This window comes from Protomyctophum bolini (assembly GCF_963924005.1).
Source record: "Protomyctophum bolini genome assembly, chromosome: 16".
Taxonomy (NCBI): Eukaryota; Metazoa; Chordata; class Actinopteri; order Myctophiformes; family Myctophidae; genus Protomyctophum; species Protomyctophum bolini.
Window position 1 is genome coordinate 41,946,422 of NC_137877.1, and position 19,046 is coordinate 41,965,467.

Consider the following 19,046-nt stretch of genomic DNA (forward strand, 5'->3'; position numbering starts at 1 on the left):
CCGCGCGCCCCTGCACGCGGATGCCGCGCACGTGCACGCTGACGGTGCGCTCATGCACGCTGGCGGTGTGCACATGCACGCTGGCGGCGCGCCGTGTGCTACTGAAGAGGAGGCTGTGGTGGTAGTAGAATCTGACCTGAGACAACAGCAGTCACTCACACTGCAGCAGGCTGCTGTGGAGAAACATGCTACCACCACAGAGAAACCTGTTACCACCACAGAGAAACGTCTTACCACCACAGAGAAACGTGTTACCACCACAGAGAAACATGTTACCACCGAGAAACCCGTTACCACACAGGAACATGTTACCACCACAGAGAAACATGTTACCACCGAGAAACCTGTTACCACAGAGATACCTGTTACCACAGAGACCCATGTTGCCACAGAGGAACATGTTACCACAGAGAAACACATTACCATGGAGATGCCTGTTACCACAGGGGAATCTGTTACCACAGAGAAACACGTCATCGTGGAGAAACACGTGACGCTCCAGGAGGCCGACTTGAGACCGCCGCAGGAGCGGTCGGTCACTCTGGAGATGGCGGAGAAACACCTGTCCATGGAAACATTGTCTGTTGAAACGCCGCCGGTCACGGTGGAAACGCCCGTGGTCACTCCGACCCCAGACCAACACACCATCCAGGTCTCTTTGTTTTATCTTCAGGAAGATCTCAAGTTCTTCTAATTAATGAATATTTCCAACACTGGATTTACTATTTCTTTTAGGGATGCACGGTATTGACATTTTTGGCTGATATCCGATTAGCAAATGAATGACTTGAAATAATCAAACGAGTACCGATACTGATATTACACTACAAGTTTCCAGTAGAGATTTATCTTGTCTTAAATTTAGTTTTGAATGAAATGTGATTTAATTTAAAATTTTGTTTTTAAACATAAATGTAATTTTACTTAATATTGTTCCACCTTGTTGAACCTTTTGAAATATTCTCCAAAATACACAGATTACATCTACAGCCTAAATTAACCAAAAAAAAGGCATTATCAGCTTCACATTCGAACATAAATATCGACAAGACAAACGGAATACCAGCTAAAACCGATATATTACCAGTTCGATACCGATATCGCATCTTTTAAGACCGATCTACCGATGTTATGACTGATTAATCGTGCATCCCTACAATGTTTTCATCTTCAGTACAAAACCAAATTGCGTGGGAATGTGTTAAGCACTCAACGTGAACTCTGTTGGTCACTCTAGATGCACAGAACCACAGAGAGCGTGGTGACGCACGTGGAAGCTACTCTGGCACCGTCCCCACATTTCACTGTCTCTAAAGTCACTGTCCCTAAGCCTGAAGCTAGCAGTCAGGTAAGGAGACAGGATTATAGGCAGGAAAACTTCCCCCTTTTCATCGATTAACATCCACTCTTCATCACCGTTGGTTTGTGTTGTGGTGTGGCACACTTCACATCCCTCATAACAACATCGCATATCCCCAGAGTTTATTGTTTATTTTTTTAAGATGTACATTTTCTTTTTTGTAAGCTATTCTTCAGTGCATTGTCAAATCCCAACCTTAAACTAATCTCCACTCTCCATCAGATCCATTCACCGTGTGTTTGTCTCTAACAAAACGCCCTGTTCCATCCAAGCCATTTACATCTTTATCTTTGACTCTCGTGTGTGTTTCTTCCGTGACGGTGACATTGTTGTCTCCTGGTTCCTCCTTGGCTTCCCGTCGGGTTCAGGTTTCCCGGGCTGCAGGCGCTGCCACCGCCAGCCTGCAGAGGGAGCTCTTGTCTCCCTCCTCCGCCAGGAAAATCATCAAGCCGGTCAAGTCTCCCAGTCCGTCGCGTAAAGCGGAGACGCGGGTGACGTCGGTGGCCACCCCGCCGCCCTTCAAAGACCCCAGATATCAGTCACTTTACCGGGGGAAGGTGGCGTTGAGCGAGGATGAGTTTGAGGACTGGGAGCCTCAGGTTTGTACTGGTCTGGTGGTCCCCCACTGAGGTCTACTGGTCTGGTGGTCCCTGGGGGGTCTACAGCTGTGGTTCCCTAAATCTGAGAATCCCTTCGGCAAATTACTATTCTTGAGAGACTAGTGGGTCCCAAACACACCTGGTCTGCGAGACACATTTGTGGGTCGCGGACAGCCGGTCAGATTTGTATGGGTCCCTTTATTTCCTACATTTTAATTATTATTATATTTTTTTTTTAAAGCTAAAAAAGCTAACATTTTCATGCATTTTAAAACAAAATTTAATTATGAGTCATTTCACGGAGATATCTAAACGAAAAATCTAAGAAATTCCATAAATTGGAAAACAAATGTTTTAATTACTATATTTTATTAAATATTAATTAATTTGTCATTGAGAATCACTGGTTTATATACTGGATAGGTACTGTACGACCCCTTGGGCCACAGGCTTCCTTCCTTCCCTCTTCACTTCCTGCTTAACACCGGTGTGGACCGCCCATTGGTCAAAACCAAAAAGCCACCACCTTCACCGTAACACCCACACCACCCAAGTCCGAGCTGCACCCGTCCTCCACCCGTCTAGACTAGAAGACTCCTTCACGCCTTCCCTCCATCCATCCATCCATCGGTCCGTCCATCCATCCATCATTCTCTGTCTCCGTCTCCATTCACCTCCATGGTTCTCCTCCCATAATGTCATCCTGAGCATACAGCCCTGTGTTTTCTGTCTCCATTCACCTCCATGGTTCTCCTCCCATAATGTCCTCCTGAGCACACAGCCCTGTGTTTTCTGTCTCCATTCACCTCCATGGTTCTCCTCCCATCATGTCCTCCTGAGCACACAGCCCTGTGTTTTCTGTCTCCATTCACCTCCCATGGTTGTCCTTCCTGAGCACAGAGCCCTGTGTTTTCTGTCTCCATTCACCTCCCATGGTTGTCCTTCCTGAGCACAGAGCCCTGTGTTTTCTGTCTCCATTCACCTCCCATGGGTGTCCTTCCTCAGCACACAGCCCTGTGTTTTCTGTCTCCATTCACCTCCCATGGTTGTCCTTCCTGAGCACACAGCCCTGTGTGTGTCAGTGGAGTGGTTGTAAAGTAGGATTTACTTTACTGTACGTACAGTACAATGTTGGGGTGTTTGTAGTTGTACAGTTACGTTCTACTGTTTGTACATTTTGATACCAACACTTTATATAATACTTTTACTCGAATAAATGTAGAATTCCCGACTTTCACTTGTGACGGAGTATTTCTACATAGCAGTATTGATACGTGTACCGAAGTACAACATATTGTTTGATTGATTGATTGATTGATGGATTTAGTTTTGCAGAATGTGTTCATTTCACTCGAAAGCACAACTTGAGTATACTTCCTCCACCACTGTCTGTGTGTTTCTAACCGGCTTCCACCACATCTCCATCTTCACTCTCATACCGCTGGAGAAGGAGAGGTGTTGTTTTAACTCTGTGTTTCTGTCATGGCTTCTCTCTCTCTCTCCCACGCCTTCTTCATCCTCTCACTGCTGGAGAAACAGAGGTGTTGTTTTACCAACACTGTGTTTCTGCCATTTCCATCCTTCACTGCTGGAGAAACAGAGGTGTTGTTTTAACAACACTGTGTTTCTGCCATCTTCATCCTTCACTGCTGGAGAAACAGAGGTGTTGTTTTAACAGTGTTTCTGTCTTTCATCCTGTCACTGCCGGAGAAGGAGAGGCTGTTGTTTTAACACTGTGTTTCTGTCCTCTCCATCGCACCTGTCACTGCTGGAGAAGCAGAGGTGTTACACGGCTTTGTGTGTCCCGTAGAGATGTGTGACCCTGTGTTTGTGTTTGTGATGTTTCTGCAGGAGGCCGTCGCCATCCCTGCTCCGGCCCAAGAGCCCGTCGTACCTCCGACGCTTCTTGCCGTGAGTTTTATTTGTATTTATTTTATTTTTCCATCTGTGGTGTTTATGCTTTTTGGTATTTATTGTCGTTTACACGTGGAACCAAAACAGACCATTCACCATATTCACATTCCATTTTTGCTATTAAGTTTGTGACTTCTTGTAGATTAAGTAATGCCAGATGTGTGGAGAGACAGCGAGATTAATTCGTGGTGGCGACGACTCGCCACGACCTATTTTTTTACGCCATGACGTATTCTTCATTATCCGCCGTGGCGAGTACAGAATCCGCCATGGCGAGTACAGAATCCGCCATGGCGACGACTCGCCACGACCTATTTTTTTACGCCATGACGTATTCTTCATTATCCGCCGTGGCGAGTACAGAATCCGCCATTGTTTATTTATTTTTTGCGTGCCGTGGTGCAAGTTTTATTGTCCTACTAGTACTATTCTCGGAATTATTTCATCCTCTTGTAGCGTAACGGTTAGCGCTCTCGCCCCTATAGTCAAGGCACTGTGCCGGGCCAAGTTCGATTCTTGCAAAAAACAAACTTTTTTTTTTTAAAGTTATTTTTTTACCCGTACATACAGTGTGTGTGCGTGCGTGCGTATACAGTGTGCGTGCGTGTATGCGTGCGTGCGTATACAGTGTGTGTGTGTGTGTGTGTGTGTGTGTGCGTGCGTGCTTCATCGTATTTATTATTATTATTATTATTATTAATATGCAGGTAATAATAATAAATACGATGAAGCACGCACGCATATACAGTGTGTGTGCGTGCGTGCGTATACAGTGTGCGTGCGTGTATGCGTGCGTATACAGTGTGTGTGTGTGCGTGCGTGCGTGCGTGCTTCATCGTATTTATTATTATTACCTGCATATTAATAATAATAATAATAATAATAAATACGATGAAGCACGCACGCACACACACTGTATACGCACGCACGCATACACGCACGCACACTGTATACGCACGCACGCACACACACTGTATGTACGGGTAAAAAAATAACTTTAAAAAAAAAAAGTTTGTTTTTTGCAAGAATCGAACTTGGCCCGGCACAGTGCCTTGACTATAGGGGCGAGAGCGCTAACCGTTACGCTACAAGAGGATGAAATAATTCCGAGAATAGTACTAGTAGGACAATAAAACTTGCACCACGGCACGCAAAAAAAAAATAAACAATGGCGGATTCTGTACTCGCCACGGCGGATAATGAAGAATACGTCATGGCGTAAAAAAATAGGTCGTGGCGAGTCGTCGCCATGGCGGATTCTGTACTCGCCATGGCGGATTCTGTACTCGCCACGGCGGATAATGAAGAATACGTCATGGCGTAAAAAAATAGGTCGTGGCGAGTCGTCGCCGCCACGAATTAATCTCGCTCCACCTGGATGTGTGGCAATAATTTAACTCTTGAGAGCGTAAACCGAAACCAAATGAACCCGTAAGGATCATTTTACACTCTCGAGAGTTAAAGGAGCATTCAGTGATTTTGGAAACCCCCCCCGGTCTGCCCCCTGTACAATATGTGCACATACAACGCACTACAGTGGGTTTTCATTTCGTTTCTTGTCTCGTCCTCAACAGGGCTTGACGAACACAAACGTGACGGAGGGCGAGTCGGTGACCCTGGAGTGCCAGATCTCGGGCTACCCGGCGCCCATGGTCATGTGGTTCAGAGAGGACTACCGCATCGAGAGCTCCATCGACTTCCAGATCGCCTACGAGCACCAGAGCGGCCACGCCCGCCTGGTGATCCGCGAGGCGTTCGCAGAGGACAGCGGGCGGTTCACCTGCACCGCCACCAGCGAGGCGGGAACCGTCAGCACTTCCTGCTTCCTGCTGGTCAAAAGTAACTAATCCGGAAACTATTGAGAGTTCATTTTCATGCAGTGATGATTTTGAGTTTTTGACAGGAACGTTTGTTTAGATCAAAGTCTTTTGAATATAATTACATTTAGTTTTTTGTAAGATTGTAGTCGACTAAATCTACGGTTAATTGTCAACAAAGAAGTATTCTTTTTTGGCAGGTCTTGATGGTGTTGTAATTTTACAATTGGTTGCATGCTGAAAAAAGCCAGATCTGCTATTTTCAACAGCCGAGCACAACCAAACATAAAATTGACTTGTCTTTCAGTTCTACTGGATCTCTTCTCCACTAGTCCCTCACTAACATTTTAGTGTAGTTTTTATTTGTTGACAAAACTGTCAGTAGATTTAGTCTTAGTTTTTGTCAGTGAAAAAGGGTAGTCCAACAAAAAAAATGTCTACAAAATCATCACAGCTGGATATGATTTCATTTTCATGTTGACTGTAGTAACGATTTAGTCGAGATACGCTAAAAGGAAGATGTGTTTTTTTAACTTACAATTACAGAGACAAACTTTTCTCATGTAAAATGAATGGTGGTATACGTAATGTTTTTGAAGATTGTACATGCTTTGCTTCAATAGCATGCAGATTATACTACTGTGAGTACAGTAGTACCTGAGTAATACTGAGTACTGAGTACAGTAGCCCTGACTGCCTTAAGGCTCATACATAGTCTGGATTTACGGTGGTGAGGTGACCACCGAACTACAACATGACGTCACGAGCCACGGTGAAAAGCAAACCACCGCCACCGCTCCAGCCCTTCTCTCTGTTTTTACTCACCACCGCTCAATGTTATTTCAGCTCCGGTGGTCAGCTCACCACCGGAGCGGTGGTCACTTCATCACCGAAAATCCAGACTATGAATAGGCCTTTAGGCCTCACTCACACCTAAGACACACACAAGACACACTTGTGTCCTGTGTCTTCTGTGTGTCAATGCATTTCCAATGGGAGTCACATGATTTGAAGACACAACTTCAAGGGCAGAAGACAGCCATGCAACAAGGTTGTGTCATCAACAGCCATGCAACAAGGTTGTGTGATATCAAACCATGTGACTCCCATTGGAAATGCGTTGACACAAGGACACAAGTGTGTCTTAGGTGTCTAGTGAAGCCGTACACAGAATACTTTACAGTTGTCGGTCGGCGTGTTTTCTAACAACTACCTGTGCTTCCCTCTAGTTTCAGAAGAACTTGAAAGTAGAGAAGAAACTGCTTCATATACCAGTGAAGCTGTGACGAGAGGAGACACTGCTTCATATACCAGTGAAGCTGTGATGAGAGGAGAAACTGCTTCATATACCAGTGAAGCTGTGATGACACAACAGACAATGACACAACAGACAATGTGAGTTTGAATGTCACCATATCACACGATACCCAACGTTGAAGCATCTTTATAATATAACTTATAGATAAGATACGCTAAGATCTAAGACAATACGGAAAGAAAAAGAAAAGAAAAAGACAAAAAGTAAAAGACAAAAAGGCTGCGTTTTTCATATTACAACAAACATTCAATGAAATCCTATTGCAATATCGCTAGGCTGAGAGAAGAGATTCCACTTTTCCCACTTTTTATAGAATTTATTCTCTTGTAGTTTCCATAGAATACAGTTCCTCAATAATGTCCATCCATTGATCTTTCGTTGGTGGGTCCTGTTGGTACCAGTGTCGTGTGATTGCTTTTTTACTTGATGCTAAGAGGATCTTGATTAAATATTTATCATGTATTAGAAACTCTTTTTCTTTATAACAGTAGAAAAGAAACAGACAGAGGTATCTCAAAACACAGAATGGTCTCCAAGGTGGAGTGGATATCCCGGGGCTTCTTGATGAAAACACGGGAGTTTAACTGCTGATTTGGAAACATTTTTCTAGGATGTCTGCCGAGACGAAGACAGAGATGGCGATGCCCGCGGCGGCGTCGCCCGTGACAGAAAGCCCCGGGGAGGCCGCCGCCCCCTTCTTCATGAACACGCCCCTCCCCCAGAAGCTGGTGGAGGGCGGCAGCGTCCACTTCGACTGCCGGATCGGAGGAAGCCCCCGACCCAACATTATCTGGAAGAAGAGTGGCATCCCACTCACCACAGGATACAGGTACACTATACACACTTTAACTTTAAGCATTATGTTATACTTTAGCTATTGAAAATTTTTTGCAGATCTACAAGCTCATAGCACGGCACCGAGTGCCGCGCTACGAGCTTGTAGGTCTGCTATTTTTGAAAAATATAAATGGGTTAATAATTCCATCAGGTATGGTCCCCATCCTGTTTGCCTGCCTCCCCATCTCCATCCACATACTGTGATGAACTTACTTAACGACACTCGAATCCTGAACATTCCATGTTGACTTTAGGATGAGTCTGAGCTGTGTGGTGGATGGGGACAGCACCTAGAGCCTCAGTAGCTAGATACAATCTTGAATTTCAGCGCGAGTGGCGCGCTACGAGCTTGTAGGTCTGCTATTTTTCGAAAAATCGTGAATGCGGCACAATTTATTATTAATTATGAATTCATAATGTATTAGTATTATTTTAATAATTATCATAGATGTGCTTTTTAATTATTTTAAATAATTTCCTCTAAGTCCTAGTAGTATAAAGTAGTAGTAAGGTTGAAATCTCTTGTTTGCAAGTAGAACTGTATCCGGTTGTTGCAGCCTGCTACGGGTCGGGTATGGACTAGTGTCTCTAACTCCTCCTCTACCCTCCTCTGGGTCGGGTATGGACTAGTGTCTCTAACTCCTCCTCTACCCTCCTCTGACCCGCTAGGTACAAAGTCCACTACAGCCAGGAGACGGGAGCGTGCAGGCTGGAGATCTCCATGACGTTCGCTGACGACGCAGGAGATTACTCCATCTTCATCAAGAACCAGCATGGAGAGGTCTCGGCCTCCGCCCTGCTGATGGAGGAAGGTAAGAACTAGGGCTTTCACCTCTGGTGATGTTTGAATAGTTGTTTAACTGTAAAAAATAATTGACAAATAGCTGTCAAAAATAGCTAAAATCGCTAAAACGAAAGAAAGCAGCAAATGAAGAAAAAAAACCCCCCAATCTTTTACTTTCTCTAATAACAACCTAAAACATGAACCGTGGTTGAAAAGAACTAAAGTTGTCCTTTAAGTAAAAAAAGTGCCCCACCCGTCTCTGTTGTATGAAACACCTAAGACACACACAAGACACACTTGTGTCCTGTGTCTTCTGTGTGTCAATGCATTTCCAATGGGAGTCACATGATTTGAAGACACAACTTCAAGGGCAGAAGACAGCCATGCAACAAGGTTGTGTCATCAACAGCCATGCAACAAGGTTGTGTGATGGTTCTGTGATATCAAACCATGTGACTCCCATTGGAAATGCGTTGAGGCGGCCATGACACAAGGACACAAGTGTGTCTTAGGTGTGAGTGAAGCCGTACACAGAATACTTTACAGTTGTCGGTCGGCGTGTTTTCTAACGACTACCTGTGCTTCCCTCTAGTTTCAGAAGAACTTGAAAGTAGAGAAGAAACTGTCCTTTAAGTAAAAAAAGTGCCCCACCCGTCTCTGTTGTCATGCGGTATGAAACGTTTTCTGTGGTGTCTGTGTTTTGCAGAGGAGTATGAAACATACATGAAGCAGTTTGACGTGACGTACAAAACCGAAGTGACGACGACGGTGGCGACGGCGGCGGTGGTCTCCGAGGCGGCCCTGCCCCCTCCCATGGTGACCGCCATGACCCACTACGGACAGGTGCCGGAGCAGAGGAGAGCCACCACGCCCGCCATGAGCTACATCTCCGAGGGAGAGTTCCACATCTCGGCCTTCGAGCAGAGGATCATCCAGGAGATCGAGCTGCGCATCATGATGATCAGCTACACGGAGATCGTCCGCGAGGACCGCGAGGTCGTCGTCACCGTGTCGGAGGCGCAGGCCGCGCAGCCCGCCTTCCACACGCCCGTCAAACACTACCGCATCCTGGAGGGCATGGGGGTCACCTTCCACTGCAAGGTGGCCGGAGTCCCACTGCCCAAGGTACGGCCGTTAATTATTGACCACTTTCAACCCCGGGATCCATTGTTTTGGGTGTGTCATCATTAGATAGATAGATAGATAGATACCTAACCTTTATTATCCTGCAGGATAGTCCTTCATGATGAAGGTCTAACGACCCAAACGTTGACTTATAATAACGAGCAACATTTTGGCCAGTTTCCTCTTCTTTGTTTTTCAAAGATGGATTTCAAAGACCCTTTTTAATATCCTGCAGATATTAACCCACAGTTAATATCAGTCACCTAGAGCAGTTAAGGTTACAAAGGTGCATGTTAAGAGTTTAAAAAAGAAAAAAAACTAAATTACGTTTTTAGTCCAAGGATTGTTTTTTGTGAACACATTTTACTGTGGATTCAGCATCACGAGAAGCCCCTAGTTTGACCACTAACATGCAACTTAAAGCAGAATTAAAATGTGTAAATCTTGCCTGCATATTCATTGTACCACAACTTTCAGCATCTGTCACAGATTATCCTTTTAGGGAAACTCAGTTTCAGTCTTTGTAACCTTTACAAACACATTGGTGAAGACATTTTACGGTTAAGATGTTTGGCTCTTGAACATTACATCATATGTCAGACAGGTATATGGGATTTGTAATGTTTGCCGGGCCAAGTCTATGGACTTTAATGTTTGTTTAGGGCAGTAAATGACAAATGACGTCAAATGGCCAATATAAAAACGTGATTTTTTTTTATATCCACTGACTAACATGTACATGAGGTGCAGGTTAACAAAATCTAGCAGGTGCAGCACATGAGGTAATTATACAACACGGTGAACGGTATCTTAAAGCCATGTGTTTCCCCCCCCCTCCCGGCACAGATTGCCTGGTACAAAGATGGCAACCGCCTGATTCCCGGCGGCCGCTACCAGATGGAGGTCCTCCAGGACGGCAGGGCCAGCCTGCGTCTGCCCGTCGTGCTGCCGGAGGACGAGGGCGTCTACACCGCCTTCGCCAGCAACATGAAGGGGAACGCCGTCAGCTCCGGGAAGCTGTACGTGGAGCCCTCTGGAATGGCCACGCCGCGAGGCTACACGCCCCAGCCAGGGGCCATGCACAGACTCAGGTATTAACCCATTCTGTACGGGAAGTCGGGAACCCCTTTTTGGTGTTTTAAGCATCATGTTATACTTTAGCTATTGAAAAAATAGCAGATCTACAAGCTCGTAGCGCGCCACAGAGTGGCGCGCTACGAGCTTGTAGGTCTGCTATTTTTGAAAAATCTAAATGGGTTAATATGCCCTTCCATCAGGTATGCTCCCCATCCTGTTTGCCTGCCTCCCCATCTCCATCCACATGCTGTGATGAACTTACTTAACGACACTTGAATCCTGAACATTCCATGTGGACTTTAGGATGAGTCTGAGTTGTGTGGTGGATGGGGACAGCACCTAGAGCCTCAATAGCTAGATACAATCTTAAATTTCAGCGCGAATGGGGCGCTACGAGCTTGTAGGTCTGCTATTTTTCGAAAAATCGTGAATGCGGCACAAATCTTTAAATATATTCTTTCAGAATCATTTTTCTTTATTTTGACATCAGGCCTAAATGGGTTCACAATCAGCGCCGGGATTCCTTCAAAATAGAAGCTCTGGGGTGCCGGGAAGACATGGCCGCTTTTACTCTGTAATGCTCATCCCTTCTGTTCCGGAAAAAAACTGAGATATTGTTTTGCTTGCTTACCGTGCTCTCGTTTCCATAATATCGCTAAATAATCCATCGCGTTCATATTTTGAACGAGAGGCAGTTGAGAAGTCAGTAAATGAAGAGCTTAGTATATCCATCAGATCAAAACCACAGAGAGCTCCTTGGATTAGGAGAGACGAGGCATTCTTTCTGCAGCGGGTAAACGGGGAAGTGACCTGACGGCGCATCAACGAAAAACGAAGCGTACGGTGGCCTTGGGAGTCCCACTCAAATAATTGTACATCAAACGTTTAGTTAAACATAAGAATGGTTACAGTACGTACAGAGTATGTTTTTAGAGTTATTATAAAACCTCTTGATGTTGATGGTCTGTGTGTGTGTGTGTTTTTATTTCCTTTTCTCTCCCCAGGTCCGCCTCTCCGCGCTCACTGAGCCGCTCACCCGGCCGTTCCCAAAGCCGCTCTCCGGGCGTGTCTCCGTCGCGTCGTCTCGACGACCTCGACGAGGCTCAGCTGGAGAGGCTCTACAAGCCCGTGTTCGTCCTGAAGCCCACCTCGGTGAAGTGCTCCGAGGGCCAGACCGCCAGGTTCGACCTGAAGGTCGTCGGCAGACCCATGCCCGAAACCTACTGGTTCCACAATGGTACGGAATAAAACACCACCACACCTCTGCTTTTTTTTAATAATTTACTATATTAGTCTGGTTAACCCTCTAAGACCCAGGGTTGCTTTTTAGCAACAATTTTAATTTAATTAATTACTATTTTTTTTCTGTTCTTTTTTCACCTAAACGTCATCAGTGATGTTCATTGCAATGCCATTTCAATGCCATTGGTCATGATATTTGCATATAAACACCCCCCACAGAGGCTGAAATTCACACAAATAAAAAATGTCTGGACATTTTTTAACCTAAGACTTTTGACCTTTACCCTAATAAAAGTAGGTAAAATAATTGTAATATATATTTTTTTGTGATCATTAGAATGTCTAGAACATGTTTTATTCATTATTGTGAAAGATATCCCCCAAATGTAAATTATTAATTTATTATATTATTATATAATTATTATACATTTTTCATCAAACTTTATTTTTTTTAACATCTTTTTTAGTCCTAGTAGTACAAAGTAGTAGTAAGGTTGAAATCTATTTTTTGCAAGTAGAAATTAATGCGGGTGTTAGAGGGTATTATTGTATTAACTGCAGCATAGTTATATAATCAAATAATAATTACGTTTAATTAACTGTTGCTGTTTACAGTAACATACCATGTCAGAGGAAAAAAAAACGTAATCGAGGCAAACGTTTGAAATGATGTCGATGTCAAAACTCATGTATATCTGCCATTTAACCAACCACCCCGTTAAAAAAACACAAACACTATCCTCCTCTTCTTCTCAGGACAACAAGTGGGCAATGATTTCACCCACAAGATAGTGATCAAAGAGGATGGAACCCAGTCTCTGATTATAGTTCCAGCCATGCCCAAAGACTCTGGAGAGTGGACAGTGGTGGCGCAGAACCGTGCCGGGAAGTCCTCTGTCACCTTGACTCTGACCGTTGAAGGTAAGCCTACAGTAAAGCATGTCCCACATCTGACCACCTGGAGGCGCTAGTGCACAATGTCTCTTTACCTGGATTTCACATACAGTCCAGTAATAATGTAATTTGACCTCAAACTAATTAAAAAAAAAAAAAAAAACTCAGCTGATTTTGTATCTTCAAAAAAAGGTTGCCTGGAATTGTCTGAGGGGAAAGTTTAGAAAATGGCCTGTACAGTACAGTATGGCCACCATAGACATCCTATATAAGGCAAATATCTTCTAGATTTCCTTTTGCTTTAAGTAGCATGTGTGACATGTCAAACTATGATGCTGATTCCATTCCAAGTATTAGTTTAGTATAAAAAACTGGGCTGCTCATGAAATCCTTGCTGGCTATTACTACTATTTACCCTATTAAAACAAATGTATACAATGATAGAAAAAGGTGTCAAAGTTCCAAGTGGGAGGGTGGGGGGTTGCTACTCGTCTTGTTTTTTTTGTTTAGTCAAATTTTTGTTTTGTTTCAGTTTCAGTTTTGTGACCACTCAAACCAACTCAAAAACAACTCTGTCCATGTAATATCAGAACTGTCCTGTTTCCTGTCTGGTCTCTGTCTATGTATTTGTATGTAAAAAATAGAAAAAGAAGCATAACATATGTACTACATTTTTTCCTGTCCATAACCCTATTCTAAAAACTTTAAAAGTAAAAAAACTGGGCTAAATTTGGCCATAGCCACTCCTCATGATGAGGAGTGGCTATGGCGTCAAATGGCGTTTGTTGTTTGTGTATGCGTTGACTGACACTGCGTTTAACCAATCCGCAGCTCGGGAGAGCGTGGCGCGGCCTCAGTTCCTGGAGAAGCTGAAGAACATCACGGTGCGTCAGGGCACGCTGGTGGAGCTGGCCGTCAAGGCCATCGGAAACCCCCTGCCCGACATCGTCTGGCTGAAGAACAGTGACATCATCACCCCGCAGAAGTACCCACACATCAAGTATGTGCTTTATGCTGGTTTTTTATCTGCGATAATACTAGGTTTATGATATTGTTATTTTTTTTTGTGATTTTATTAAAAACTAATTTATTCTCCAGACTTAATGAATTATTTGTTATTATTATTTCTCTTATACAAATCCAGTATTTTCTCCTCTTTTCAATACAGTAGCAAATTATATTTATATAAAATCGATTTTATATTAATTATATTGTTACATGCCTAATCTAAGTGTGGCAGTAGTCTAGTGTAACAAAAAAAAGTGAAAATATCCTCAATAACTGTATTGAAATGGCCATATTTCAGGATCGACGGCGTCAAAGGAGAGGCCAAATTCCAGATCCCGTCGCCGTCGGTGGCGGACAGCGCCTGGTACACGGCCACGGCCATCAACAAGGCCGGCCGGGACACCACGCGCTGCAGGATCAACATCGAGACGGACTTCGCCGCGCCACAGGCCGAGAAGAAGCTCATCATTCCCCGGGGAACGTACAAGGCCAAGGACATCGCCCCTCCGGAGCTGGAGCCTCTGCACCAGCGCTACGGCCAGGAGCAGTGGGAGGAGGGAGACCTCTACGACAAGGAGAAGCAACAGAAGCCGTCCTTCAAGAAGAAGCTGACCTCCATCAGGATGAAGCGCTTCGGCCCGGCGCACTTCGAGTGCCGGCTGACGCCCATCGGCGACCCCACCATGGTGGTGGAGTGGCTGCACGACGGCAAGCCCCTGGAGGCCGCCAACAGGCTGCGCATGGTCAACGAGTTCGGCTACGCCAGTCTGGACTACGAGGCCGCCTACGCCCGGGACAGCGGCGTGGTCACGTGCAGAGCCACCAACAAGTACGGAGTGGACCAGACCTCGGCCACGCTCATCGTCAAGGACGAGAAGGGCCTGGTGGAGGACACGCAGCTCCCCGAGGGCAGGAGGGGACACGAGATCGAACGCGTGGCCCACGAAGGAGGACCCGCGGGAGTCTCCATGGACGAGGACACCGAGAAGTCGAAGCCCGAGATCGTCCTGGTTCCCGAGCCGGCCAGAGTGCTGGAAGGCGGCGTGGCCAGGTTCCGCTGCAGGGTGACCGGCTATCCCATGCCCAAGGTCAACTGGTACCTCAACGGACAGCTCATCCGCAAGAGCAAGAGATACAGACTTCACTACGACGGCATTTACTACCTGGAGATCGTGGACATCAAGTCCTACGACTCCGGAGAGGTCCGTCTGACGGCCGAGAGCAACATGGGCGTGACGGAGCACATCGTGAAGCTGGAGATCCAGCAGAGGGAGGACGACTTCCGCAAAATCCTCCGCCGCGCTCCCTCCACGGAGACCAAGGCCGACACCACAGACTCCGGCCTCGGCTTCGACATCGTCAAGGTGGACCATCCCCGCGAGTCCTCCGCGGACAGGGAGGTGGTCACGCTCAGGAAGACCCAGAAGGTCGTCCACGAGAAGACCTCGGAGGAGACGGAGGAGCTGAAGAGCAAGTTCAAGCGCAGGACCGAGGAGGGCTTCTACGAGTCCATCTCGGCCGTGGAGTCCAAGTCCCGCCGGAGGGACGAGTCGTACGAGGAGCTCCTGAAGAAGACCAAGGAGGACCTGCTCCATCGCCAGAGGCAGGCGGAGGAGGCGGAGAGGAAGAGGCTGGAGGAAGAGGGCAAGCTGACCATACCGGTCATCAAGCCCGAGAAGTTCCAGCTCTCGCCCAGCATGGAGGCTCCCAAGATCCTGGAGCGCATCACCAGCAACACCGTGGCCCCCATGGACGAGGTCCGCTTCCGGATCCGCGTGGTGGGCCGGCCCGAGCCCGTGTGCCTGTGGTTCAAGAACGGCGTGGAGCTGGAGAAGACCGACCGCATCTACTGGTACTGGCCCGAGGACCACGTGTGTGAGCTGGTGATCAGAGACGTGCGCGTGGAGGACTCCGCCAGCATCATGGTCAAGGCCAGCAACGTGGCCGGAGAGGCCTCCAGCCACGCCTTCCTGTTGGTCCAAGGTACGTTGAAACTTCATCATCATAATAATAATAATAATAACAACGTTCACTTCATGGCCAATACGCTTTACTCACCTTTTTGTTGGTTTTTAAAGTGATGCTTGAGAGAATGGAAGGTTCTATATTTATTAGCTTTTAATCACTTAAACCGTATTTACTTATACTTAGGCCAGGAGAACCTATAGGCTCCATTTCTTTTTTTCTGGCTAAACTAGATATATATTCACAAAAAAATGTTGTCGCATCTGTTCTTTTCACCCCAGAATAATAGGGATTTACATCAGCATCAGCCATATAACTTTGTTTGGAATTGAATTAGACAGACAGACAGACTGGCCCCCGTAAAATCTGAATCAGACCCCCAACCATTTTCCCCCTTGACGTATATGTTTCTTTTCCCTTTTTTACCTCCTTTTATGATGAATTCCTGTTCTGTTCTTTGGCTATATATTTGTACGTCAATTTGTACGTCTCTAAATGTTTTGATGATTTGAACATGGTGGACCCTCTTGTAAACAAGTGTAATGCTTTATGGTGTTGTCCACTCACAGTTAACAGTATATGTATTGAGTTGTGCTTGAAATGTACTGTAATTCTGCAAATCTATTAATAAATACTTCAATCAATCCTCGCAGGTAAAACGTGCGTGAGCTTCACTCAGAGCCTGGAGGACGTCCAGGCCAAGGAGAAGGACACCATGGCCACCTTCGAGTGCGAGACCAACGAGCCGTTCGTCAAGGTCAAGTGGCTGAGGAGCGGCGCGGAGATCTTCTCCGGGGACAAGTACCGCATGCACTCGGACAGGAAGGCCCACATGCTGTCCGTGCTCGTCATCACCATGAAGGACGCCACGGACTACAGCTGTGTGCTTCTGGACGACGACAGCATCCGCTCCACCTCCAGGCTGTTGGTGGAAGGTCAGCTTTCGGTTCTTTTTAAAAACACAATCAGCGCCGGGATTTCGTTCAAAATAGAAGCTCGGGGTGCTGGGAAGACATGGCCGCTTTTACTCTTGTACTCCGTTCCGGTGAAAAAACCCGGAGACATATTTTTGCTTGCTTACGTTGCTATCGTTTCGATAACATTTGCTCGATGATCCCTCGTGTTCATATTTTGAACGAGAGGCAGGTCAGAAAGTCAGAAATGAAGAGCTTAGTGTATCCATCTGGTCAAAACCACGGAGAGCTCCCTAGATTAGGAGATACGAAGGCATTGTTTCTGCAGCGGTAAACTAGGAAGTGGCCGGGGCAGCGGATGAATGAGTATGGTGGCCTTGGAGTCCCACTCAAAAGAAAAAGAAGAAAAAAGTTCTGAATATTCTTCTCTCGTTTGATATCATTGAAAATGCGCTAGGACCTAGCGACACATCGGTTGGATTGCTTATGACGTGCCCACACGTCGTACGGTCTGAACCAGCTTTACGAACATTTTTCAACATGAAAACGATTATGATGATTATGACAAAATTATTGAAATAATTGCGATTAGACGGTGGTGTAGTAATTAGTAATTGTACTGTAGCAATTGCAACTCCTCAACGTTTATCTCTCTTGGCCTCTCCAGGCGCAGAGTTGGCGATGATCAAGACCATGGAGGACATCGAGGTTCCGGAGACCTATGCGGGGGAGTTCGAGTGCGAGCTGTCCCGCGAGGACGCAGAGGGCCTCTGGTACTTTGGGGACAAGCAGCTGTCCCAGAGCGCCAAGTACGTCATGATCTCCCGCCGCGGGACACGGAGTCTGTCCGTCAAGGAGGTGAAGAAGGAGGACCAGGGGAAGTACACCTTCGTGTGTGGAGACTTTAAGACCAGCGCTGTGCTGAAGATGAAAGGTGAGAACTTAACCATTTAGACCTGAAGATGAACCCATTAACCCATTTTGGTGCGGGAACCCCTTTGGCATTTATGTTATACTTTAGAAATGATCACAATACCATCCATCCATCCATCCATCTTCAACCACTTATCTGTAGTCGGGTTGCGGGGGCAACAGCTCCACCAGAGAACTCCACCATATCACAATATTGAGCTATTTCACACTTATTTGAACAAAACACATCACTTACTGCAACCTTTAATGTATAGTGATATGGAAAATGGAATCTTTGAATGGAAATATCCAAAAATTATCTCAACGACAAGAAAAAAAGGGGTTTACAAAAAAATGACACTGGACGTTTTTTGTTTTTCCCAGTGCGCCCCGTGACCCTGATGCAGCCCCTGAGCGACCTGACGGTGTGCGAGGGCGACATCGCCCAGATGGAGGTGAAGTTCTCCCAGGAGAACATCGAGGGGACCTGGCTGAAGAACGGCCAGGCCATCACGCCGTCGGACCGCGTCCACATCATCATCGACAAGCAGCTCCACAAGCTGCTGCTGGAGAACGTCAGCCGCGACGACGGCGCCTCCTACTCCTTCGTGGTCCCGGCGCAGGACATCTCCACCGCGGGGAAGCTCGCCGTCCAGAGTAAGTCCAGGCGTATATATACTGTATATACTATGGACTCGGCTTGTCCGACAGCGAGGCAAGAGCAGGGGACGTCATTTCAGAAAGGAATAGTAGGGGGTGGGAAAAAAAAGAAGTTACCCCACAGCCCCATTTCTAAAAGATAACGGATCCACTATTTTCACTGTTTGTTTGGGGCGTCGAAAAGAGACTATGATTGAAAGTGGTCGCCAGTAATGACATTCCCAAAAACGTTGAAAGTGGTTAATAAATGAATGGTAAAATGGTAAATTATAACACTAGATGGACGGGCATCGATTTGCGAGGAAATAGGATGAAAATGAAATAAGATTAATCTGCTAAAACATATTAGGAGTTGGGGACAATAATGCACAAAAATATCAATTTTCCACCCCCAAGTCTCCATTTGACCCCCTGTGTGTTTCTGTGATCTAACGTGTCTAATGTGGTCGTCTCTGTTCCTCAGCCATAGACATGGTGGTGTTTCTGTGATCTAACGTGTCTAATGTGGTCGTCTCTGTTCCTCAGCCATAGACATGGTGGTGTTTCTGTGATCTAACGTGTCTAATGTGGTCATCTCTGTTCCTCAGCCATAGACATGGTGGTGTTTCTGTGATCTAACG

General features: G+C 46.0%; 1 protein-coding gene across 1 annotated transcript in view; it reads left to right on the forward strand.

Annotated features, from left to right (window-relative positions):
* The window catches only part of ttn.2 (titin, tandem duplicate 2), a 251,946-nt gene that overhangs the window by 15,937 nt on the left and 216,963 nt on the right, over nucleotides 1-19,046 (forward strand). Inside the window, exons 8-21 of the mRNA XM_080785291.1 lie at nucleotides 3,811-3,870; nucleotides 5,448-5,712; nucleotides 6,920-7,085; nucleotides 7,619-7,837; nucleotides 8,515-8,657; nucleotides 9,336-9,754; nucleotides 10,601-10,845; nucleotides 11,836-12,068; nucleotides 12,830-12,994; nucleotides 13,799-13,967; nucleotides 14,274-15,958; nucleotides 16,594-16,875; nucleotides 17,522-17,788; nucleotides 18,151-18,423. Of these exons, the coding sequence (XP_080641417.1) occupies nucleotides 3,811-3,870; nucleotides 5,448-5,712; nucleotides 6,920-7,085; nucleotides 7,619-7,837; nucleotides 8,515-8,657; nucleotides 9,336-9,754; nucleotides 10,601-10,845; nucleotides 11,836-12,068; nucleotides 12,830-12,994; nucleotides 13,799-13,967; nucleotides 14,274-15,958; nucleotides 16,594-16,875; nucleotides 17,522-17,788; nucleotides 18,151-18,423 (4,591 nt within the window). The remainder of the gene's footprint in view (nucleotides 1-3,810; nucleotides 3,871-5,447; nucleotides 5,713-6,919; nucleotides 7,086-7,618; nucleotides 7,838-8,514; nucleotides 8,658-9,335; nucleotides 9,755-10,600; nucleotides 10,846-11,835; nucleotides 12,069-12,829; nucleotides 12,995-13,798; nucleotides 13,968-14,273; nucleotides 15,959-16,593; nucleotides 16,876-17,521; nucleotides 17,789-18,150; nucleotides 18,424-19,046) is intronic.